The sequence below is a fragment of the Chamaea fasciata genome, unplaced genomic scaffold (genome assembly GCF_029207755.1).
Source record: "Chamaea fasciata isolate MVZ Bird 193981 ecotype frontalis unplaced genomic scaffold, bChaFas1.0.hap1 SCAF_8, whole genome shotgun sequence".
NCBI lineage: Eukaryota > Metazoa > Chordata > Aves > Passeriformes > Sylviidae > Chamaea > Chamaea fasciata.
Genome location: NW_027094093.1, coordinates 29,825,303 through 29,851,956, shown reverse-complemented (window position 1 = coordinate 29,851,956; position 26,654 = coordinate 29,825,303). Strand labels below are relative to the sequence as shown.

At 37.5% G+C, this 26,654-nt stretch overlaps 1 protein-coding gene across 2 annotated transcripts in view; it reads left to right on the top strand.

The window, feature by feature from the left end:
- ZNF148 (zinc finger protein 148) overlaps positions 1-25,751 on the top strand; it is a 39,355-nt gene extending 13,604 nt beyond the window's left edge. For both annotated transcript variants that reach the window (XM_066190296.1, XM_066190297.1), the window contains exons 2-7: positions 7,186-7,531; positions 8,736-8,861; positions 11,917-12,040; positions 12,705-12,788; positions 18,729-18,847; positions 19,227-25,751. In XM_066190296.1, the coding sequence (XP_066046393.1) occupies positions 7,202-7,531; positions 8,736-8,861; positions 11,917-12,040; positions 12,705-12,788; positions 18,729-18,847; positions 19,227-20,816 (2,373 nt within the window). In that variant the 5' untranslated portion in view covers positions 7,186-7,201 and the 3' untranslated portion in view covers positions 20,817-25,751. The remainder of the gene's footprint in view (positions 1-7,185; positions 7,532-8,735; positions 8,862-11,916; positions 12,041-12,704; positions 12,789-18,728; positions 18,848-19,226) is intronic.
- The last annotated feature ends 903 nt before the right edge of the window (positions 25,752-26,654 follow it).

Here is a 26,654-nt window from a genome sequence, read left to right as displayed (position 1 = left end):
TTTCTTGTGGAGGGGCTTGCATTGGCAGTGGTTTCATTCATGGAAATGCTTAAACATTAGTAGTTTTAAATTCTGTTAAGCCCTGTTGCTATCCGTTTCTTCATTAGCATTAGGAATATCAGAATTACTGGTGACTTTTATACTTCATTTTAGGAGAAGAGCATTTGAGAATGTAGATAGCCATTTTTCCCGTGGTCTGAGTTTGGCATAGCCGTTGGGTATGTCTGGGTGGCAGCTCTGAGGTGTTCCTCTCTGTGTGCACATTGCCTTTGTGGAGCAGTTTCACAATGCACTTTAATCTGATCCAGCCACTGACCACTCCTGGAAGAAACAGTCCTGTTCCTGCTCCTGCTTCCTCACTGCCCCGCTCCCGTATCCTCCACCTGCTCTGTCCCACTGATCCAAACAAAACCTCATGGCTTTTCTGTGGGAATATTTTTGTCCCACACCCTGGGCAGCTGCAGAATGCTGTGCTCAGCCCAGAGTAGGCAACAAGGAGGTCTGAGGGGGGAGAGGTGCAGGACACTCCTCTTTGGGAAGGTGCCCCTTGTGTTGGATTGTTTCTTGCAGTATCATTGAGATCTGGGTAAATAACAGAACACACCAAATGTCCCACTGGAATGGCCTATCAGTTGTAGTTGATTTTTTAGAAGTTTGGCTATTTAGAAAGGTTTTACTAATCATGTCAGTAAACTGCTCTGATTATAAAGTGGTTGACTTTTTAATTCAGAGTAAACCTTTCCAAAGTGAATTCCACTATTCCACTGAATAGGGAAGGAAAACATTCTGTAGTAGAAGAAGAATGTTCATTTAGGCAGTTTTATAGATTTATGTACACTATATTAATTTAATCCTACAGTTTAGCACAAATGATTTTAGCATGACCATAGAGATGAACCCTGAGAAGCTGAGGGGTTTCCCCAGATTGCCTTTTGAAAAGTTTATTCTGTGTGCATTTTGCACAAGTAACTTTTACATGTTTTGTGGTTTGGGCTCTGCATGTACTTCTTCTTCCAAAAGCTCTTGAAGCAAGGATGTGGGAGGAATGCTCAGGTATGTGTTCTGTAGCTTCAGATATTTGCTCATTAAGAATTTTGCCTTGCCTTACTTTAATGAAAACACACTTCCCAAAAAGTGTGGAGCAAAAGGAGCTAAAGGCTACTCCCAGTGTAAGGTTACCCTGAAACCATTTAATACCTTGGGCTGAGCACAGTGTCAGCTTTTGTGAGGGGAATCTTGGAGGTAGTTTTCATCAGAACAGTATCAGGTTGCTAAAGGCAAGTTAGAATTGCTGTTGTGCAACCTGGCTCTTGTGTTTGGGTTGTTGTATCTTAGAAAACATGGTCAAAGAGAGCTTATTGCTATAGTGAAAGGCATATTTCTGTCTCAAGTCTTTGCTACAGTCCTTCAGAAGGAGCTAAGGTTTAAACCAGAAGAATAGTTACATTTTGACAACTTTCTTTTCCTGTTTCCCTCAGCCTTCTTTCACTTCATTGCAAAAGTAGGGAGAAGATCGCACAGGAGGGAGAGTGGAGTGGGTTATGGATATAGAAAGCAGCTAATCCTGCTTTTTAACACTTAAAAGGAGTAGTAGAAGTTCTAAAGCTACAAAGACTTTCACAGGACAATGTTTACAAATACAGAAAGTCCATCATACTAAAAAAAAGCAAAAACATTAAACTGATTCTGTTCTACAAATAGATACTAAACTGCAGATGATTTTCATCTTTTGTCTCTGCTGTTAATCCTTAAATGTGTTTTCTTTTCTCCTCTGTCATAAACAGGCTTCTAAATCCTACAGAATTCGTGTTTCTGCACATACGGATTTTATTTTTAAAGTGAACCCAATTAGTATCTCTGAGTACTTGCTCATTAAATTAAATAATGCCTTACTGCATGCTTAAGAAAAGAAGGAAGAAGACAGAATAACCCTTGCCATCAATCAAAGTGGAGAACAAGACCTGGATCAGGTGTTGCACTCCAGTGGCTTACAAATTTTGCTGCTTTCCTTCAGGGTCTCTGTTCAGATCTACTTCATAGCAGCCGCCATCCCAGCAGACTTTTTGCATCAATTAATGTTTTCTCTTGACGATATTTTTATTTTTGATTCTGAATTGAAATGTTGTCATGCTTTTCATGCAGCATGTTTTCATTTAAGTGGTTGTTTCTTTAATTAGGAATATTGTCTTTCCCGCTCAGCTCCGCAGCTCAGTGCACGAAGTCTTTGGAAAAGCTGATGTCAGAGTTCCTGAAATGAATAGTTCTGAAGTGCAGCTGGAGGCTTTGGTGAAGCAGCGGTTTCTGAATGAAGCAATGGGGTTCACTGGGTGGGGATGTGCTGCAGGCAGCTGTGGAGCACCCTGTGTAAAAAGAAGGTGCTGGGAGGGGCCTGTGAGACCTTTTTGGGGCAGACCTTTCCCTTCCTCTCCCTCTTCCCCAGGGAGCTCTGCCTGTAGATGTCTCTTGTGAGATGCTTTGCCTACAGTAAAAGCTTGGAGAATCTCTACCAAGCAAAGTGTATTCTTGAAAGGCTTTGTGGGCAGCTCTTTTTCTCTCAGTTTATAGAGGAACTATATACTCTTAAGAAAAATCTTGAGATGACTTGGTGAAGCTTAATAGAAGTTCTGAAATTCCATGAAGAACATCTCTGCAATGGGGATAACAATGTCTTACGCCAAGAAATTTGCTTGTGTATGTGTATGTGGTTTGCATATTTGTAGCTTCCCTAGAGATAATCTCTAAGTAAGTTGATCTTTATTTCACAAATGCATCTTGCACTTAAAAATGTATTTAATCTTTTCAGGCTTGGTAAAATGATCTTGTTTGAATGCTTTTAACTTGCATTTCTTAATCACACTGTCATTCTTCCAAGAACACTTCTCATCTTCAATTTAAATGATAGGATTCCTTTTATGTGAGCCGAAAGGTGTCACTTGACAAATTACAAGTGTTTTACTGAATTAATTGCATTTGGGATGCCTCTTGCTAGGATTAATAGCCTGTGTTTGTTTGTGGTTCTTTGTTTTAAAACATTACCTCTTTGTTTTAAAACATCACCTGCAAGTCACGTAACTTACATCCTGTTTCGTCACTTCTCGTATGCAGCCTAACACTGTGAATTCTCACTATTTTCCTATGAAAAGCCAGGTGTTTGAAAGCCTTATTTAATAAGCAGTGCACTCACTGCACCACTTCTGATATGACTCAAGATCATGACTAGAAGACAACTTGAGGGCTTTCAGTTGCATGACTCTGCTAAACCTGCTAGTCAGGGTGAGAAAGAAACTGTTTCCTTCTCCTTTACAAGTGAGGGAGCCCGGAAGACCCGTGAATACGCGTCCACAGCTGGCCTGTCCTCTGGGAAGCTGCTTTATCTCGCCAGCTGTCCCAAGGTTCGGCATGTCAGGAGTCTTCCTGCCTCTGTTGGTGAGAGTAGCAGGATCCTCTGTGCAGTGAAATACTCAGCTTCTTAGCCTGCCTAACTTCCTGCCAGGAAGTAGCTTTAAATCCAGGATTTCCGCAATTCCTACCTAATTTCAGAGTGATGTGGCAGTATCACCCTCCATGTGGAACAACCTTCTGTGCTGTTCTTGCCAGTGGCCTGAGCAGACAGATTAGGGCCACCATGTTCCCACACTTGATGCTGTTTGTTCTCCCTTGAGTGTGTTTCAGCATCCTGAGTTCTTATATTCTCATACCTGTCCACGTCATTCCTTTGGAGAATCCGCAGTGACCTGATGGTGTCGTATTTCTGTAGTGTGGAACAAAAGCATAGTGAATGACAATCTGTGTGAGAAGTATCCTGAGTATGGGTTGACCTCAGATAAAGGCTAAAATGAGTAGACATATCAGTTTTATTTTCCTTGAAGTCTGTCTTTCAGGCTAGATATTTAGAATGCTCTATGAAAAGAACCAGTCTCAGCCTTAGGTCTTTTGCACCATCTTTTACCAAATCTTAAGAATTTCAGTTCTATCTCACCTTTCTCACTTGGCACAGGACATTCCAAGCCAAAAAGATGATAAATTAATTCTCATTTTCTTTTGTGATGTTGTTGCAAGATCTCTGGGAGATCTGCATTAGTGGGAAGAATACAGCCTTAGTGCTGTGCCAGGTTTTGTTTGTTTGTTTATGTTATTGCTGAGAAACTATCAGTATGGTTTCCCAGTTACATCTGAAAAATACTTCATGAGTTATATAATGTCTGCAAGTGGTTGTGTGACATACCAGACCTGCATTTTCCCTTGAAGACATCTCATTCTCTTACTTTAACTTGATTAATTTGAGAGTCAACTTGTCACATAGCACTACCTGAGCTCACTCAAGGCATTAAGAAATTGTTGCCCATATTTGAATACCGATACTGTGAAAATCAAAAGCATGATTTCAAACTTGCTGATGTTAGAATTGCAGGAGAACAAAAAAGGACAAATCGCAAGCATAAATGTGCCGAACAGAATTTTTCCATGTTCTTCCTCTGTCATGGGTGGTTTTGGTCCCTAAAATGGGCTCTTTATATAGGAAGGAAGAATGCTGAAAAGATTGATGACACTGTCTATATATAAAGACATTTGGCTTGGTGACTCTGTCCTCCTGATTTCCAGCAGAGCAAGGCTTACTAAAAATAATAAAAAAAGTATTTGCCTGAAAAGCTTCTTCCTTTGGTGTGCTTCTTAAGCATCTGAAACAGAGAGGTCAGACCATCCTGGCTGTCAGCCTTTCTATGATGTATTCAGAAGTTTAGAACCTCTCACGGTACAGAAAAGGGACAAATGTTCTTTCACTTTTGAGTTATAAGACATGAGTTGCAATCAGGGTGTGTTAATTGACTTTTTGCTTTGTTTGTTGAGGTGTGTGGTGAGGGTTATTTTTTTTTTAAATTGAGTTTATTTTACTTTCAGAATCTTAAGAACCAATAGTAATATTTGAAACAAAGTACAGTGTAGGAGAACGTCATGAAATTTTTCAGCTCTTTCAGCTGGTGGCTTCCATTCCTACTAAGTAATCTAGGACCTCACCTAAAAAGAAACCACTATTTATTTTGTAAACTCAGTGTAGTTTAATATAAAGAAAGGTTCACAAATGTTTAGATACATTGAGAAGTTCTGAAATATATTCCCAGAGAAGAAAATTATTTAGAAAGTGATAAAATGGATCCAACTAAATATGGAAATTTACACATTTGAGGTACATTTGTTTGATGGAGATTTTTGCATGTTGGCAGGCTGTTAGGCTAGGAGGGGGCTGTCGTGGTGCAGTTCTACAGCATGGTGGCCCTGCTGGCTTTAGGCAGAGACCTGATTTCTGCAGATGTAACCTGTAGAGAGACCTGATTTCTTTGGTTATGAATTGTCATTGCAAGCTGTTGCGGCAGCAGCGTAGCTTCTGAGTTTAGACTTAAATTGTAGGTGGATCCTTTCTCCGTGCTGCACTCTCAGGGGGATGGAATTTGAAGCTGATGTCTAGCAATATACCCACATCACACCTGTGTCCTAACTCTGGATGCATCAAAATCAAAGGTGCTGCTGATGTCGTGATGCTGCCCAAGGTCCCATCTGGTGCTTTGGGTTGGGCCTCTGTGTGTTGTCCAACTTCACTGTGCCTCTGCTCCCACCCCTGTGTCTGCTGTGGCCTGTGTGTGTCTTGCCTCTGCTCTCTGGCTGTGTGGACATAGAAGGATGGAGGAAAGATGTCTGTCTGTTTGTCTGTCTTTCTGTTGGTGTGTCTATCTCAAGGAGCACTGAGGAATGAGTAGTAGGGGTTATGGACCTGGGGAATAGGGTGAATGAAACTGCTGTGACTGGGCATCCAGTGTGCCAAGGAGAAGAAGAGTCCTAGAACTATCTTGCATATATAATTATTAGTAGAATGAGAAGATGCTGCCACTTCCAGCTTCACAAAAGCCTCCTGCTCTGTGCTAAAAACCATTTAATAGTGTCACGATACTTGCTGGAATATTGTGAATTGTATTGCTTTTCATGATTGGAATTTATATTTCCTCACTAATGCTCCTGCTTAGTGGGTGTGAAAGTGAATGTCTTTTATGAGCAGTTTTGACCTCTCTTTAATCTTTATTTCATGTAGAGCTTTAGCTATAAAGTTGCATTTTCATAGAATCACAGAACAGTTTGGGTTGGAAGGGACCTTTAAAGGCCATCCAGTCCAAACCCCTGCAATGAGCAGGGACATCTTCACTTAAATCAGGTTGCTCAGCCTCATCCAACCTGGCCTAGAATGTTTTCCTGTTTATCCACCACCTCTCTGGCCATCTTGTGCCAGTTTATTTATTATTTATTGTTACAGTGAGAGTGTTTCAGCACCCTCATTGTAACAATATTCTTCCTTATATCTAGTCTAAATTGACCATCTCTCTGTTCTAAACCATTACCTGTTGTCCTGTTGCAACAGGCTCTGCTAAAAAGTTCTTTCACTACCTTAAAAGCTTCCTTTTAAAGTAATGAAAGGCTGCAGTAAGGTCTCCCCAGAGCCTCCTCTCTCATCCTGTTGGCATAGCAGAGATGTTCTAGCCCTTTGATAATTTTCCTTGCCTCCCCTGGACTTGCTCCGGCATATCCACATCCTTGTTGTGTTGTGGCCCCAGAGCTGGATGTAACACTGCAGGTGGGGCCACAGGAGAGTGGAGTGGAGGGGCAGAATCACCTCCCTCAACTGCTGCTTTGGATGCAGCCCAGTTTTCTCTCACTTGTGGATGTTAAGATGTTCCTGGAGCTGCAATGCCCTGGGGTAGCAGCCGTGGAAGGGCACTGAAGGGACAAGGAAGTAGGGAGAACAGGACCAGTATGAAAGAGGTGTTTGTAAAAGACAGTCAAAATGGAAAAAGAGAACAGAGCAAAGAGGGCATTCAGGAAAAAAATGAGAAGTTTTCTAAGGAATGAGAAGGAGGAATTGGGCATCATTTAATTACCATAATTTTGCCAGTAGTCAGAAGCACTGATTTGAAATATTTTATTTGAAAGTGTTCAGTTGTGTGCACGCAGATGTGCAGAAGGAGAATCTTTTGACATTCCTCCAAGATATCCAACTTCTGGTTCTTACTCAGTATCAATTTTAGGACTGCATGTGTGTTTGTTGAGTACTGATTCAAGTTCTTATAAAATGTTTTTAAGTAAAAAATTTTAAGCGAGCGCACCAATTGTAGATGTTTACTATTAAAACTTTCTTTGTAGGTAATTGCACTTAAGAATGAACATTGAAGACAAGCTGGGAGGATTATTTCTTAAATGTGGTGGCATAGACCAGATGCAGTCATCCAGGGCTATGGTAGGGATGGGTGCAGTATCTGACCAGTCTGGAGTATCGAGAGAACGGCAAGAGGCAGTGCTTCAAGATCGGACTATGCCACACCAAGAAATTCTTGCAACAGATGAAGTGTTACAGGAAAGTGAACTTCGACAGCAGGAGATGATTTCACATGATGAACTCATGGTCCATGAGGAGACGGTAAAAAATGATGATGAAATGGATGCGCAAGATAGACTTCCTCAAGGGCTGCAGTATGCTGTTAATGTCCCTGTAAGCAATTTCTTTGTGAAATATTGGAGAGATTACTAGGAAGCTTGATCTGGTAGCCTAATCCTACTCTGGCAAGAATCTATTAATTGCTTGTTTGGATTTTGATTATCAAAATATTTATGTCATTTGCCTCTGGCTGTGGATAAATTTTGCCAATTAAGTATAATCTTTAAGTATCTGTTTTATAAATATTTTATAAGCAGGCTGTTACCATAGACCTAAAGCGTTAAAATGTGTTCCTTTAAGGATATTTAATGTTCAAGGGTAACTACAAACCGGAATAAATAGCGTTATTAGAAGGTGCATACTGTTTATGCTGTTCATAGTACTGTTTAGTTGCTTTTGCTATAGGAAGCATCTTGTATGTTTTTAAGGTATGTGGACGCTTTAGCAATTGCATTCACACTGCAGGTTGGACTGTGACACTTCATACATGACCATAAATATGCCCCTCCACGATATCTCATAGAAGGCATACCGTGGCTTTCCCAGAGAGCATAGAGATGACTTCCTTTTGAAAACAGAGCATCTGTCTGTAATGCAGCACATCATCACTGTTACCCTTCAAACATAAAGGACAATCACCAGGACTATAAAAGTAGATAGCCTTACACGTGAAGAACAATCTTCAGAAACACAGCACTGTTAAAACACTACTCTGTTAGCTGTAGATCAGGTGGCTCAGGTGTTAGAAAAATGTAAGAGTATCATGGTCTTCATTAAAGTTCACATTAGATCAAGATTTTTGAATTTTTTTTTTTTTCAAAAACTTCATTAGAACTGGTCTTTTTTTTTTTTTTTTCTTAAAAATTCTTCTGTCTTAAATATATAATAAACTATTCCGTTAAATCTTGCATTGACAACAGCACGGACTAAAGTAAAATAGGTATGAAAAACTGAATGGTTTTACAGATGGAAGTGATTTTAACATGAACTGATCTCAAAATCACCACAGGTCAGGAAAAAAGACCTTGGGAGATGAATGAAAGGATACATCAAAATGTTACTGAGGAAATTAACTGTGCCCTTTTTTATTTAAGATACATATTAATTCTTTCACTTAAATTTCTGAAAGAGTGAAGCCAGAAGATAATTCCCTTAGGAAAAGGTTTTCTGTTTCAGCAGTTTGTCATCTTCTAAAATTGAAAAATTGCTTTTCTGTAGTGAGAACCTTACCTGAAACTGGCACTTGGTATCTTAACAGATCAGTGTAAAGCAAGAAATTACCTTTACTGATGCATCTGAACAACAGAAACGAGACAAAAAACAAATACGAGAGCCAGTAGATTTGCAGAAAAAGAAGAAAAGAAAACAGCGTTCACCAGCAAAAGTAAGACATTGATTTGGCAAAACCAAGATTAAAAGGACCTGAAGATTTGGTTGACTATGACTAATTTCATTAGCATTTGAACTAGTTAGGCTGGAAATTGTTTGTTTGCTCAGTAAAGATGCAGTTCTGAAGTTCACCAGAGACCCAAAACAAAACTGATATAACAGTGTTTTTCTTTGAACTCCTTTTAGCAACATGAACTCTTGACATATTTTAACATCTGTCTCTCCAGGCAGTTCTCTCTCCAAAAATTTTTTTTTAAATTATGAGTCAGTAGCTTTGTAGACCATTTATAAATCATTACTCTGTATCTATCTAATAATAGTTGTGCTTTTCTGTGAACCTGTTAATTTTATATGCTTCATGCATAGTAGTGAAAAGTTTTTAAAAAGAAAACTAAAATTGTAGTTTTGAAAAATCTAAAAAGTTTACTAATATATATAAAATAATTTACTTGTAGGGAAAACTCCTGTGGTCATAATCATCTTCATATATGTATTTATTTATATCAAAAGATTCTTACCCTAGCTGCTGGTTTGTTACTTAAAAAATTGTTTCGTAGATCCATTCATGAGGAGTATGTATCCCTGTATGTCTGAGAACAATTTTCTTCTGTTGAGAAGCACTTCAGATAAAACCAGAATCATTTCACCTCATGAGGTAGCAGTGTTATATCTTCTAGTAATTCCCCAAATCAATATTAATCATCCGACTTAAAATAGAACATATGCAGGCTGCTCTGATAGAGGTAAATCAGTTATATGTTATCACACAGCAGCATTAAAATAAGCCTACTCAGAAATTAATCCAGACTGTTTGTACATCAAAGGAAAACTCACCATAATAGAAAGAGAATCTCCCAAACCTCCTTTTTGTTGCCCTGGGAGCAGGACCCTCCAGTCCTCCTCTAAGCACTGTCAAATAAGGTTGCACCTGTAGTATTCTTGGAAAGCTGAGAAATTGCTTCAGATTGGGTGTGGAAGCAAGTTCCAAATGCTGTGCATTTTTTTCTCACTTCTCCCTTTGAGAGAAAAAGGAGATCTAGGTTGAGTACATCCAGAGATCACTTCCATGGAAACATGGCAAGGTAGAAGAGGCGTGTGCCCCTCTTTCTACAGACGTGTACTTGCATGCTTCCTTTTTATCTCCCAGTCTGCCAGAGGTAGTCTTTTGAGATGACAAAAGATTGAAAAATGATCAGCAGAATTGTTAAACAGGTTCTTTTTCAGTCTCTCTTCCCCTTTTTCAGACCTGTCAGTGTAGAAAGGCAGAGTAGAAAAAAGCTGAAGGACTGACCTAGGTGAGAGCCTACTGCAGTTTCAGTATCTCCAGAGTAGTGGGGTTGATTTTCCATCCAAACAGCAGCTGGAACTCTGACAAATGGAAGTCAGTTAACATTCTGAAGCGTTACAAATTCTGTTTTCTATCAATGCAGTAATCAGCTAATGAAGAAGTCATTAAGGTGTCATGGCTCCTGTCTCCTCTTCCCTACTCCACACACACACACACACGTGCACACACGGACAGACACGCATGCACACACACACACATGCACAAGCTTCTTTGTTGCTTTGGTTAGGGAAGCTGCTCTGACAAAGTTAACTCTCATCATTTAAGAGGTGGTACAAGGAGTAGATTAAGTAGAAAGCCCAGGTTTAGGATAACCATGAAATTAAGCGTATTTTCTGCACAATTATTTTAAAATTTCAATATAATATATGAAAAGCATTTCATAACATGTATTTAAATTTGTTTTAAAGACGCAGTTGGCTTCATCAACTGGATCATGTTACAGAACAGAGTCTTTACAATTGTCTCTATCTGTGACTGGAGCAGTAACACACCAATCTTACAAACGTATGAATGTACTTGTCCTTCAGAGTGAATGCACTAGAATTTGTTAGTCTGAGACTTTCACTCTTGTTTTGATGCAGGAGAATTAAAAATTAAGTAGATCCTACAGTATTTGCTACTATTTCAGAGATACTGTCTCAGTTAATGACTCTCTCTTTCTCATCACTGTCATTATCATAAAGCATAAAATGCTATAGCTAATCAAGCTGCAGATGTGTTTTCCCAGCATACTTTTATTTTCTGTTAATAACAAGGGACTAAACTGTATTATTTAAGGTTCCTTAAGCTCTTCTTTATAGTTGTGTTTGCAGTTAAGCAAGACTTTTATAAATGTAATTTATTTACTGGTTTTCTTATTCTCTTGCCAGAGATAGTCGAGATTTTGGGTTTTGGTTTAGTTTTCCATTTTTATTCTTTTTGACAAATCAGAGAAAACCTGTGGTTAGCTTTATTGAATAAGGTAGATGTGGTGCATTTTTTTAATTTAAGTTTTTTTAACCTTATATGAAAATAGCAGCTTTGTTTGACAGCAAAGCAATTGAGTGTGGAAAGTTGAAGTCATCAAGGAGATGCTTTAATATGTATATTAAGTGAGCAATACTTTATTGAGTGAAAAACCTGAAAGGGGAGAAGAATAATACTATTCTCTTGGTTGTTTGGCTTTGGGATTTTGGTTTTTAAAATGCAACTTTACCCATGAGACTATTGGTATTATATAGATGTAGATAATATATATGACTATTCTGGTTAAGCTTTAATGATTTTTAGCAAACATTTAGAGTTGTGATTTGAAAAAAAAGAATATAATTTTTCACTTTTGCTTTAAAATACAATTGTCCATGGCTTAGTGCCCAGGAGTGGTTTGATTGCTTTGCATCCTTTCCAACAGACGGACAAAATAAACAGTAGCCTGTAAAGTGACTCAGCTGTGCCTAGGGAAGCTCTATGCTGATTTTCCATGAGCTGCTTTTGTCTCCGTCCTGTTGAAATATCTCTTAATGCACAACGAAACACAAGTTGGATTGGACTGCAATTGGATATGTGTATTAGAAGCTTAACGCATAGTTCTGTAGAAATTAGCATTGTTTTACCTGAAATATTTGCATTTTCTGCATCAAAAAAATTAATGTTTTTTTTTTTGTAGTTAATAAGACATCTTTAGAGGGTAGTGTGAGAACAAATTTTACTCTTTTTAAAATAGATCCTTACAATAAATGAGGATGGATCACTTGGTCTGAAAACCCACAAATCTCATGTTTGTGAGCATTGCAATGCTGCCTTTAGAACCAACTACCATTTACAGAGACATGTCTTCATTCATACAGGTACTGCTTGACTTCAAATTTGTCTTTTCTACTATATAAAGAGTTGTTTACTTATGTTAAAAATGTTTTCAGCTCTATGCGAATTTCAGTTTTAAGAGTGTAGCTAACTTGGCATCTAAGCTTAGAGATTCCATGCACCAAAGTGTCAAAAGAATATCAGAAAAAAAAAAATCAACATATATTTAATAAACTGAAGAGCTAACTGTTTACAAGGTTTCTTTTCTTTCTTTATCAGAAAGTAATGGGTTGACTTGTAGCCTAAGTGCCAAAAATTGACCCCTTTGTAAAATGTGCTGCGGCTGCTTATTTGCCTGATGAGGTATCTCTGTGTTCGGAGAAGTGAAAAAGGTACTTACTGTTATAATAGCCTGCCAGTATCCTGAATGCAGTCCATGCCAGCATCCTGATTGATCTTGCTCATGAGGAAATTACAGCCATTCCAGATCACTCTTCCGTGCTAGTCTTAATGTGACTCTTAGGATCATGGAGAGAACTGTGCAGTTCATATACGTAGTAAGGCAAATGTTTTTTGGTATCAGGGTATTTTTGGAATTCGCTCAGATGCTGGTGTTTTTAGTAGAGATTTTAATATTCCTCGAAAATAGTTGTCACAAACAACAGTGTGTAGTTATTAACTTATGGATGTGGAATTATATTGTTCAAGGTGAAAAACCATTTCAGTGCAGTCAGTGCGACATGCGTTTCATACAGAAGTACCTGCTACAGAGGCATGAGAAGATTCATACTGGTGAGTATAGTGCCTTGAGTATCTTTACTGGCGTGCTTAAAAACTGTTTCCCCACTCAGGCAAGGTTTCTGGTAATAAATATGCAGCCTAAAACCCTGTCGTAGTTTGTTTTAATTTAACACATGTTATAAAGTTATAGAGCTTTTAAAAAGAAATTAGTTTTGTGCTTTCAACTTGTTCCACTTTCTTTTGGCTGTAAAATGAGTATGAAGTCCAGTAAGGAGATCTGAAAGTAGTTTTCTATAAATAACCCCAGAGCAGCAAATCCTGAAGTTTGTGCATTCATAAAAGTCAAAGTTCGTTAAGCAGTTCTGTCTTTTGTTGTATCAAGTTAATTCAGACAAGGAGGACTTTCAAATTACATTTCCATAGATTTATTTGTTTGTTTGTCTGTTTGTTTTTATTTGAATTTGATGGAAAAGTGCCAGGACTAAAATGGCCAAAATGCCTAACCCCAAAGGTATTAGTATCAGATTTTCTTTTCACTTTTTTTTCTTCTTTTGGGTTTAATTCAGAACTGTTCTAAAAAGAAGAGTCTTAGTTTAAAAACATGCAGTATAGGTCAAATAAGGCCCAAAGCTTTAAGCCAAAGAGAGTAGTTTATATATATTTATTTTTTTATCTTATTGCACCACACAGAACCACATTCTTTAACAGGTTTGGTTTCAGCGGGTTTTTGGCATTTTGGTGCATGGCCTTTCAATCCCTCTTTAAATATTTTGTAATATGGTCCCTTTTGGACTAGATGCCAATTTCTCAGCCTCTTTTTCAGAAAAGCAGAGCTGGTGAATGTGCACAGTGTTTCTTGGCTGTAGCATTTAAATGGATATGAAAGCTACTAACACGCAGTGCAGTGTGTGCATGTGTAAGGGTTGAGAAGGAGAAAAACTCTCCAAAATGAATTTTCAGAGCAGTGTACAGAGAGTTACATGCACAAATGCCCTGTTGTTTATGGGATTTTTGTATCCTAGGTTGCCATGAGTCCAGACTAAGTAGGTTTCCCTCAGCCAGTCAGCCACAGAAGAGTCTTCCATTCTTCTGTCCAGTGTCTTTGTTCTGCTCCTAGTCTTTCCTCTGGCTCTGAATTGGTGAACCATGCTGCCTTCACTTTGTGTAGACACTTATTCCTGAAAGGAATGCTCATTCAGTCTTTTCCATCTATCTGCCCCCCAACCGCCCCCCCCCCCCACCCAAAAAAAAAAAAAAAGGCAAAAATTTAAGTGCAGTCTTCACATTTTTTGGAAGATTTTTCTTTTCTTTTCTTTTTCTTCTTCCTTTTTTTTTTTTTTTTTTTTTTTTTTTCACATGAGGATTGTTCCCTGTACGTGGCTTTGAAAATGAGAGTCTGGGCAATGTAGTTAATTAACACTTGACTGAAAATATTTTATAAATTGATTTAATTATCTTTTAAAATTTAGCTTCTAGCTCTAATGAGAAATCTGTGTCAATTGTAAGCTTTGGAGGGAGGGGGTGGATGTGATGGGATTGTAGGTTTTTATGCCAGCTCTTACATATGCTAGTCTTTGTTTAGCAGAGAAAAAGGTACCATTTAACTAATTAACCATATTGTTGTCTGACTTTTTTTAGATAACTGTGTTTCCTCCTTTCCTCAGCATCCTGAGGTATAGTTTGGTTGTTTCTCAGAAAATAGAGGATGGTGCTTGTGTTTAAATTGTTGAATTATGGATATTTTCTTAGGTGACAGCTAGTAATGTTTCGGAGAAAACACATAAAACTCAGCTTCCAGGAGTGGCAAAATTTTTTCTGAAGGCTGTTCAGTTAACAAGAATCTAACTAATGTTTAATTTTGGCGTCACCCAGTTACAGTGTAGCTAATTGGCACTCTGCATACCTGTCTATGCTTTCACCTCTGTATGACAGTGTTCACTTCTGGCCCTTAGCTGTTTGTGTAGTCACTCTGTTGTTCAGAGGTGCGTAACTAAACCCATCCAGAAAAGCTGAATTTTCAACTTGCTTCTCTAATGAGAAGGTGAGCAGTGGGTCTGTTTTACCTTGATGGAAGTAAAGAGCTGTTTGTATTATTCATACCCTTTTAAAAAATGTTTCTTAACTTCATTCAATACTTTTTTATTTTGCATTTTTATCTCCATGGATGACCACTTTCAGCACCAGCTTTTGTACAGTGTTCAAAATACTGATGAGGAACAGGAAATCTCTTACTCTTTTAAAGGTTTTTTATCAAATTTTCCAGTTTATTTTAAACAAATGAAAGAGAGTAGCAGTAACAGGTAACATTTTATGCCTGTTACAAGCCCCCAATTTACAGGTGCCGCAGCTATTTCCAGTCTGACTTTAGTTCTCTGAGCCACTCCTTCAAAGGAAATGTTGTGAGGGAGTTAGGAAGCAATCAATGAACACCCTTATTCTGTGTAAATAATTAAACAGTTGCATCTAAAAGCAGACATTGCATTAATACAAAATTTGCTTCTAATTGTGTGTAGAGGAGGGCAGCAGTGTTGGAACCCTGCTGCTAAACTTGTCCCTAATGATACAGAAAATTGCTATTTTAGTTGTAAGAGAGGGAAGAGTCACTGGTATGCAAATATTTTCAGTTTATGAGGTTGGAGAAGATGCTGAATGTCCTTTTTTTTTTTTTCTTTTTTTTCAAATATGTCTGCTTACTTTTTTGCTTAGAAATGTTTCTATATACCTTACTCACTCATGTGTTCATGTGTCCTAATTGTGTAAGCCACCCTATTTTCCATTTTAAACACAAAAACTAAGATTACATAAAAAAAAGTAAAACACCATTTGGGCTAACAATTCAAGTGCCTTCTTATTCAGTCATGCTGATTTTTTTATTGCCTTCTTTGTTTTTTATATTTTGTTTTTTGTCTGTTTAGATTTTGAAATGCCTGGGTTTATAATTGTTACAGCCTTCATACACATAATATTTGTACTGCACTGGATGAGTAGCTCTATTACTTGGTTTTAATAGATTGGAAACACAGACACAACACATGGGCTGTTCTCATAAGTAATACCTTAATTGTTCTTTATATTTTTAAAATTTGAGGGTTTTTTATACATCTGATTCTTTCTCACTCGCCAGGACATTTCAGAAAAATGTGTCCTGGACTCTCCTTGCATCATCAAAAGGCTGTTATTAATGATCTCCTCCATTTGCAATAGATCCTGTTTGAAAAGTACAACAAAATTGCGGAAGGCATCTGAAGTTTCAGGCTTCTGCTAGGATGAAATTATTACTGGAAGCCTATCTTCATATTAATTTTTAATCTTTTTCTAACATTATCTTCCATATGAAGATGAAAGCCAAAATTAAGTATGGTGTCAGTTTCACAAAGGTTTTCTTAATCTTACTTTCAGAGTGTTCTGGAATTCTACTGAAAAATGTTATTTTCTGTACTGTGCTGAGTTAACTCCAGGGCAGTGTCCCCAAATTCTTCTCCTTGTTAAGGCATGGCCAGCAGTGCATTTATATGTGCCCTAAAAGTCTCCAAAATAGCTGGTGATTGTTATCTACATAAAAACCACAGACCCCTGTTTGGCCCTGTTTAAGACATGAAATGGGAATAGGTAGCTGGGGAGTCTTCTGCCAGCAAATAGCCAGGTTGTGTAGGAAAATGTTAAGGAACTCTGTGTGCATTCACTTACAGAAATGAGTGTAAGACTGCAGGTAAGTGTATTAATGAAGTGTTCTGCATTTCCTGGGATTGCAGGATGGCTCCTTAGAGGGCTGTTCAAGGCCAGAACAGGACTCAGCTATCTTGCTTTAAGGCTCAGGATAGTTTTCAACCCAAATAGCCACTCCATTCTCTTAAATAAATCTAAGGTAGCATGAAAGCAAGGAGAGCTGTTTGAAGGGGCAATTTAAAAAACCTCAAAGTAGAATAGTGGAGCAAAGGGAAAGAAAACAGTAAATAGCAAGGACTAAGTAGTAGTCTTCAGGAATAGAAGAGTTCCCATGTATCAAACAAGAACAATGAGGACTAAATGTCTTGCCGCAGCATCCTGAAAATGGAAGGCTAAGATTGGAATTTGATTCAGAAAGTCTGAACAGGCTTGTTGGGAGTAAGGCACCATAGTTTGTGAGGGTGCCTGACAAATAAAGAGAACATGAAGAATGAACCTGGAGTTTCAAAGTTAAGAAACAGGCCAGAAAGGAGGATTTGCTTATAGACAGGATGAGAGGGAGGGAATGATATGATAGGTGTTATAAGTTAACAAGGGATGTTGAAAAAAAAAAGCAAAATTTTATGGTGCTTATTAATAAGCAAGAAATGGTAAAGTTCTCTAAGTCAAGTGGAAGAAGAGATATAGAACGCTGGGGTTGTGAGCCTGTAGAAAAAGAACTGATGGAAGCTGAGAGATCTGAGGAGAGGAGATAATTTGATTTAGGAGAGAATAAATTGGAATAATTTCATCCAAGAAAGGGATTGGCTGAGAAGCCACATGGAGAGGTAAGAATTAATAATTGGAAATAGGACATAGGCTTACAAAGAGAGATTTAGAAATTGCTTGGAATTAAGGAAGTTGAAACTCTGAGCATTAATGATCTGACTAGGAGCACATGTGTGGGCGATACAGATATTTTCCATTCTGGTTTCTATAAATACTGGAACCTTATTTTAAGGTACTGTATTCCCATTTGTAGAAGAATGCGGATAAATTTCTCTATTTTCAATGGAAAATAAAAACTCTGTCAACATCTTAAACAATAAAATCTATTAATTTAAAGTTTTAAACTTTAACAACTAATTGTTGGTAATTCAACAGTTCATAACATAATTGGTAAGAATAAGACTACCTCAGAAAATAGCAGTAGTCTGCATATTTCTGGAAACAAGACATAAATGGTTCATATCCCAAAAATCAGTGCAGTGCAGTATCCAGAACAAAGAGGGTCTTGATAGATGCTGCCAAGACAATCCTTGACCTCCTTGTCAGTCCAAATGATTTCATAGTAAATACTAAGAGGAGAGATCGCTGTTGTTCAGGGTGAGTTCTAGTAAATAATAGTGAACTTATATAAAAGCAAAACTAACTTTTCAATGCATTTGACATTTTTAGGTTTTGTCAGAGAAACATAGAGAAAAATATCAGAGGGAAGATGTAAGGCAAAAGGTACAAGAAATAAAAATAGAGGTACTCCCTGCTCAGAAAGGATCGTTACAGGGTTTCTTTGTGAGGAAAAATAAGGGGGAGAATTGAAGATGGATTCAGGGCAGTGCATATTGTCTGAATGAGTATTTCCTGAAAGAAAAAAACTGGAAACCAAAACAAGCAAACAAAACAACCAAAATGAGAGACCTGTAAGTATGCAAACACCAGTTTTGCTACAGAGGTTTCTGGGGTTTTTACTTAATTTAAAAAATATTTTAAATTACTTCCTAAAAAAAGAAATAAATTTGGTTTTCAGTCAAAATAGTAGGACTTTTTCAAAGCAGTTCTCTCAATTCCACATGCAGATAAGGGAAAAAACATGGAAAAATAGAAAGCACCTTCCAAAATGTTCTATTAGAGTTTGGAAATGCATTAGTTCTTTCCTGGAAGGAATGGATGGGTTTGAGTTAATGAATTAGTGAGAGGACTGAGGTATTTTTATACAGTTGTCTGCCCTAAAAAATGCGTACTGTAGCAACAATTCAGGAAGACCACCTTTGCAGTTCCTAATTTGTTAGATGTAAGACATACCTGTACCTGCATTAGAAAGAGGAGTAAGGATTTAGTTTTAAAGGTAGGGGTTTTTTTTAGCATAAAAGCTTAAAGTAATTTGAGGCATCAGCAACTGAGTATTGAAAAAATAATGATGTAAGCAAGCCCTATGTGGTTTTTCAATAGCAGTATACTAAATGCTTTTACTGCTTCTAAGAGAGAATGTAGTATCTGACCTGGTAATTTTATGGAAAAATGTTGATTTATTCTTTTAGATTAATATTGCTATGTGTTTTTTATCAGGTGAAAAGCCATTTCGTTGTGATGAATGTGGTATGAGGTTTATTCAGAAGTATCACATGGAAAGGCACAAAAGAACTCACAGTGGAGAGAAGCCTTACCAGTGTGAATATTGTTTGCAGGTAAGATGACTAAGTGAAATCTTCTGTGATTGAAAACCAAAACACCAGTCAATTCCCCAACTGCAGATGAGACTTTCTCCATTTTTTACAAATAAATACATAATGAATGCTTTTTCTGTGAAGATGGGCTATCTTGGTGCGCAGGTTGAGCAGAGTCAAAGCTGGCTGTGCTTGATTTTATTGACTGTGTACTCTTGTTTGACTCTTCATTAGAAATTGATGAAGAGGGTGAATCATGGAGTAAATTCGTTAGAATGAAAGGTTTCTTTTCTTTCTGCTAACATATTTATTTTTGCAGCATAATAATAATAATAATAATAATAATAATAATAATAATAATAATAATAATAATCCTAACCAGCACCATCATCTTTTCCAGTATTTCTCCAGAACCGACCGTGTGCTGAAACACAAACGTATGTGCCATGAGAACCGCGAGAAGAAACCCAACAGAAGTGCCACCAAAGTTGGCTTTTTGCCATCGGAGGAAGATTCCGGTTTCTCTACGCCTCTGAAAGACAGCTCCTTGCCAAAGAAGAAAAGGCAGAAAACAGAGAAAACAAAATCTGGGGATAAGGAAAGTACAGATAAATCGGATCACAAGAAGGACAAAAATGACTATTTGCCTTTGTACTCTTCTAGTACTAAAGTAAAAGATGAATATATGGTAGCAGAATATGCTGTTGAGATGCCACATTCTTCGGTCGGTGGATCGCACTTAGAGGAAGCAAATTCTGGAGAAATACACCCGCCGAAGCTCGTTCTCAAAAAGGTCAACAAGAGGAGTCTAAAGCAGCCACTTGAGCAAAGTCAAACCATTTCACCTTTATCTACATACGAAGACAGCAAGGTTTCAAAGTATGCCTTCGATCTTGTGGATAAGCAAAGTTTACTGGACTCTGAAGGTAATGCTGACATTGATCAAGTCGACACATTACAGGAAGGGCCCAGTAAACCTGTACACAGCAGCACTAATTACGATGATGCAATGCAGTTTTTAAAGAAAAAGAGGTATCTACAAGCAGCTAGTAACAACAGTCGAGAATATGCCTTGAATGTAAGTACCATAGCATCTCAACCTTCAGTAACGCAGGCAGCTGTGGCCAGTGTCATTGATGAAACTGCTACAGCCTCAATACTAGACACACAGGCACTGAATGTTGAAATTAAAGGTAACCATGACAAAAATGTCATTCCAGATGAGGTACTGCAAACTCTGTTAGATCATTATTCACACAAGGCTAATGGACAGCATGAGATTTCTTTCAGTGTGGCTGACACGGAAGTGACCTCCAGTATATCCATCAATTCCACTGAAGTATCTGAGGTGACCCAATCTGAGACGGTTGGAACAAGCTCTCAAGCTTCCTCATCAGATAAAGCTAGTATGTTACAAGAATATTCAAAGTTTTTACAACAAGCTTTGGACAGAACTAGCCAAAATGATGCCTATTTGAACAACCCGAGCCTTAATTTTGTGACTGATAACCAGACTCTTACAACCCAGCCAGCATTTCCTTCCATGGAGAAGGTCTACACATCTATACCCGTCAATAGCTTTCGGTCGGGAATGAACTCTCCATTAAGAACAACTCCAGACAAGTCTCACTTTGGACTAATGGTTGGTGATTCTCAGCACCCTTTTCCCTTTTCAGGTGATGAGGCAAATCATTCTTCTTCCTCCTCTACACAGGACTTCTTGGATCAAGTAACTTCTCAGAAGAAAGCAGAGGCACAGTCTGTTCATCAAGCATATCAAATTAGCTCCTTTGAGCAGCCCTTTAGAGCTCAGTACCATGGGGCAAGAGCTGGAATATCCTCTCAGTTTAGCACTGCCAATGGACAGGTGAACCTTCGGGGACCAGGGACAAGTGCTGATTTCCCAGAATTTCCCTTGGTGAATGTAAATGATAGCAGAGCTGGGATGACTTCTTCACCTGATGCCACAACGGGCCAGACTTTTGGCTAAGAAATCTTTGTAAATAATACTGGCACTTTAGAACACATTTGTCAAAAGGGGGTTGCTCTGTATAAGATGGAGTTCTGTACAGCTTTTAAGAGCGCTATGTTAAAACAAAAGTAAGCTGATATTAGCAAGACCAATAACTGCTTCTTTTTTTCTTTTTTCTTTTTTTTTTTAATTTTTTTCGTTAGCCATCAGTCATTGAACTGCCTGATGTTGGTGCCCCTATCAAAGGCAGTTTACTATTCACTTGTTTGAATCCAGAAAATATTTTACCTTCTTTGAAATTTTAAAATAAACAAAATCCCCAGGTAAGACTTTCCCCCATGATTGTTTCCTTGCTGGTTTCCGTGTATGCTTTGGGAGGACAGTTTATTGTCTGATACTATTCACATTGTCATTTTTAAGCTTGTCAGCATAGTCATTGCTCTTCAGCAGGGAATCAACGTGTACTAAACACACAGAACAAACACGTACGTTTCAGAAGTCAAACAAATTTGGCTTTAAAAGAAAGCATTTTCTAGAAAAATCTCCCGTCTCTCTCAAAAATAATTTTAGACCATGTGCCCTTCATTTCTGCTTTGCATTACCTTGAGTTGTGTTTGGAGGGAAAGAAAGTGAATTCTGATAGACTAACTCTACTATTTAAAAGTCTAATTAATTTAAAATACTTTAAACACTTTTTTAAGCAAAATGCCTAACTGCTAAAGCCTTTACTTCATTCCCGAAGTAATGTGTATTTCTTTGTACAGCTGAATCTAGATGTAACTTTTTAATGACTTTTTCATATGCAGAAACCAAGATTTTGAAGTTTTAGTTAAAGTACTCTGTAGATGACATTCCCAATTGCAAAGTGCTTACACAAACAGTGTATTCCAAGATGTAAAAGCTTAATTGTACCTTACCCTACATATTCATAACGATTAACATAGAGCACTTAGCCAACTTTATAGTTTTTGATTTCTCAAAAAATAAAAACCATTTTTAGATGTTTAGGTTTGATACGGTTGCATCATTTTCATCTCATACAGCAGCTCCAGTAATTCTTTTCGGTATACTTGAGATTGGGTATTTTTAGCTTCTGTAAAAACTGTTTTAATTCTCTGTCTAGAATTTTGACAATTCCAATTATTAAATTTCTGAAGTATCCCCGAAAGCTGAAGAAGTGGGCATTCAAATTCCCTATTTTTTAGTGTTTGCTTAGTAAAAGTCACTACAATTTTACCAATCCAAACTGGTGAATGACGGGATTTCTTTTTCCAGCCTAGGAGAGTGATCAGGAGTTTTCTTTGCATTTCACAGTATAAATAAACTGCAAAGTTTATCCCTGTACCATGAATATTTTTTTTTGAATAGTACTTTGTCTTGAAGTATACAGTATGGTACGATAAGTAGTTCTGTGTGCATTTTTAAGGTGGTAAGATTTGAGTAGCCTAACTATTGTGTAGTTTAAGTTAACAAGTTTCAGATTTTTGAACTGTATGTTCATTCTATTGCACCTTCCCTAAAGGGACACTGTCTTGTAGTTCAAGGCAGTTTAAGCCTCGTGTAGGCTGATTAACCAGGGAAAAAACACACACACACACACACACACACACACACACACACACACACACACACACACACATATAGGTAGGTGTGTATATGGTGGTTTTTTAAATAGGATTTCATCCAGGTTTTTAGACCACTGTTGCTAGCTAGTGTCTCTCAGACAAAGCCATCAGGTAGGAGAAAAGGCTGCATCTCAAGGGGCTAAAATATATCCTGTCTCTTAAGAAAGGACTTGAGCAGGACCTGGAACAGTTCCCACCTCTTACCAAAGCAGTAGCAATATTTTTCTGAATTTTCATTACCAGGAAACTGATCCCACTTTTGTCTTTTCCCATGTGGTAGCACTACTACAGCACTAACTTCACTTGGTACAGTTGAGGGAGAAAGGGCATTCATTATCCATAGCCTGCTTCTTCTGTTGGCAAGAATACAGTTTATATAAACTAATTTCTTAATACTTTTGTATAAGAAAGCAGGCTCTTTTGATTTGTTGACCCTTTGTGTAGTACAGTAAGGCATTTCAGCATGCTATGACTTACCAGTAATTTTGTCTGAATATTTGGCCACAACTTGAAAAGAGTGGGCATCAAGGGAGAAAAGTAGATTCCTTATGGATTATTAATGATACATGTGAAGAAATTTCTTTGAAAGAATATTTTTAAACTGATTAGTGGTCTCTCTGTTTTTCCTCCTTTATGGTCAATTTGGTTTTTTGACTTTCCATTCTGTGTTGTACAGAAATAGCATAAAAGGCCCCTATATCCCAGGAAACCACCTCTTGTAAGGCATACTTTGTTTTCAGTGTTCATTTCCATGACATCCTAGCTTGTGGTGCCTGAATAATACTGTGCTGGCACTTTTGTTCATATGTCCTGATATTGCAAGGAGATGGCAACTGTACTATTTGTTAAATATAGCAAAGAACAAAAGAAAAAAAAAAGGCTGGGTTATTACTGTGTTACAGCACTGCTGTGGGCCCCTAGGGAGGTAAGAGGAATGAAGCCTCCTTCTCCCGAAGGGGACTGGCTCAGCTTTATTTAAAAAAAGTTACTGCATTGACACTCTGGTGTGAGAATGCGATTGAGGACTCAGAGGGAGTGGCTCTCCCATGCCATGGTCACACTTGGGAATCGCTCTGAGGGTGTGTGAGGGAGCAGGCTGCTGCACAGACTGAAGGAACTTGCTCTTCCCTGCAGCCAAATGGGGATCACCAGAGGAACTGCTATTCCTTACATCACAGCTCATTCCCTAGCCTGCTGCTGAGCCATTCCAGCTGCACTCTGTGCCTTAGGACAGGCTGTGAAGTCCCATCTAAGCCACAGGGACTGTCTTGTAGGGTTCTTCCATGTGTACAATTAAAGCAGTGGTGTGAGTAGTTGATCTGCTGATGCTTGAAGCTTTCTGCACTGGAGGAGTTAGCCAAATACACTGCTGTGATTTCCTGAGTACATCCCCTTTTATCCTGGAAGAAGTGTTTATGTAGTTCTGGGTGGTTTAGTTCTTTTAAAAGCTCTTGCTTGTTTAATGGCATTATTTAATAACATTTTTCACTGCTCACATCTTGCTGCTTTTAATCTGCTGCAGATGCACACTCTTCATGTTGATCTGGTCATTTTTGTTAGTTTTCTGTGTATGTCTGGTTGTCTGTTCTGTTCTTGTGCTGTCAGTATAAAGGCTGGGGTGAGCGTGGAGAGTCCCCTGAGCTAACAGCAGCCATTCCTACCCAAAGGTCATGCGAGCACCAGATCTGTGTGTGTGTGTAAGGTGGAATTTTTGGGGATATCTACTAGTGATAGCGCAATGATAATTCTTAAAAAGAGGAAATTGATGACATTTATTACCAAGCTCTCTCTCTCTCTACACCTATCTATCTATATATATATAGATATGTACAAAATACATATATATATATATATATATATATACACACACATGCACTTATTAATAGGCCATATTTTGGTCCAAAATTACTTGACAGTGTCCCTTTTAGCATGAATCTTTTGATATGTTTTACCATTAATATAACAGACAATGAAGGAATCAGCTTGTAATGGTATACTAATAGGCATTTACATTTTCTTCATTTGATTTGAGAATGAATTAATCATAAATGACAAGTTTTGGGGAGAAGGATTAACCATATGTATTACTGTATGTTGGTTTACGAATAACAACATGAACAATTTAAATTGGATGATAAAAGAACCATGTTTATGATCTTGTGTCTCCTAGTGTTGTCTTTAGGAAAATTGTGTTTCAAGAAGAAAATAGGACAAGAAAGTATTCATGTGAAATAACACTTGTATTATTTTTATATTGTACTTGTCAGTTTTTTTGGATGATGGGAGCTTTTCATTGTTAATTGAGAAGTACAGTAAAATCTTGCTAATTCGCTGACCTCTAAACAGAGCATCTGACAGGTTTCTACTTCCCTCATGGTCCTTTCCCACCTCTCTGCAATGGTCTAAAAAGTACTGTAGCAAGGTCTCACACAATAATACTGTACTACTTCACCCAAGTATACTACAGCATCTATATTAGTATACTGGGAGGTAGAAGGAGTATTGAAAACTAAATTGCAGTTGTCAAAATAAATGAACAAAGTACATTTTGTGATGTGACATCCTTGCTTTTGTTGCCTGCTTCCTCACTGTTTTCAAAATTGCAATTTGTAAAGGGTTTCTAAGGCATTGCTGCGAATTATTGGGGTTCTACTGTAACTTTTGGAGTTTATTCCGAAGTATTCATGTTCTCCTATGAAAACTTTCCACCTGAACAGCTACGTTATATTCCATGCTTGATCAGAATATTTTTATAGTATTTGTATCATATGTAGTAACTATTTGAAATGAACCAGAATATTTGGATGAATTCACTCTGAATTTTGCAGCATTGGATTACATTACGTATGTATATTTGCTAACTAAATTTTCTTGGCTTTGAGAGCTTTGATTTTTATTCTTTATTTGCTTGTTTTAATACCATTACAAATCACAGGGAAAATCCTAATACTCCTGGGAATCCGTTTGGAAATGTTAACAGGCAGAAATATGTTTATGCAGTCGGTATCAGTACACATGTGAACTTTCAAATTACATGGTTGGTACTGAAGCAAATGAATAATTTTATAGGTTCTTAGAGTTAAATGTTTTACTAAAATGAAGCCTTGTAACTTTGAAAGTTCATTGGACTTAGGGTAATGCATGTTTATGTTAGGCATGTAATGCATTTAGCTGAAACTCACTTTGCAAAGGACAAGCACTAAGAAAGTGTTACTGTTAATGAAAAGACATGTCTTTAATTTGAAATTTAAACTTCTGTTCAAGTTCAATTTGCTTTGTGTCAGGGAAATAAATTTATAGTCGCTTTTGCTCTACTCAACATACAAAATCTTCTGTTTCCTTTTTAAAATTACATCTTTTGGTAGGAAACACAAACTGAGGCAAGCAAACATTTCTAAGAGTTGTTTCTTGCTTTCCTTAATCCAATGGATGGAAAGGTAATATTGTGTAAACAACATTATTTTATTTTTTTATGCAATATCATGCTGTAAATATGATTTATCAAATAAGGATGTACCTATGATTGAATCTTTGATTCTGCACAGCTAGAGTTTATATATAAATATAAATGTGTCTTGACAATCAAGGACTTATGTCAGTCTTCCTTTATGACGTTTCTTATTGTTATGCATTCCATTTGTTTGACTTGAGTATTTGTATTGTCTGTAAAGTATGTAATGTTTTTATAACTTGTTTAAAAACACAGAAAAGCCTGTAAATATGAACTGATCACAGTACTGCTCTGTTAGAAGGCATATGATGATGTACTGTTTGTAAGCAATAATACATGACAGTGCTAACTTGACAAGTAGCATAGAGATAAGTTCCAAAAATACCTTTGGGAGTTAATAGCCTTGTTTGAGTTAATGAATATTCTTAATCATTTTTTTATAAATAAATTCATATGTCCTCCTGCTGGAATATATAACATTGTTTACAGAGCACAATTTCAGTCTCAGAGAGGACAGTCTTTATATCTATGGCTTCATCCACTTTGAGTGAGAAATGAATGGCTTGGCTGAACATCTGCGAGATGAGGAAGACTGCTAAGGTTGAATAGCTGTGTCTCGAAAGGATCAGAGATATTATTCTGCTTCTGTGCTGATTCCTGCCAGTTCCTCTACATAAATTTGGAGTCTTTAAGTCCTGATACTGAACTGATGAGACTTGGGCCACCCATAGAAAGGAATAGTTCTTTTCTTATTTCATATGCAGATAAACTGAACTTTTG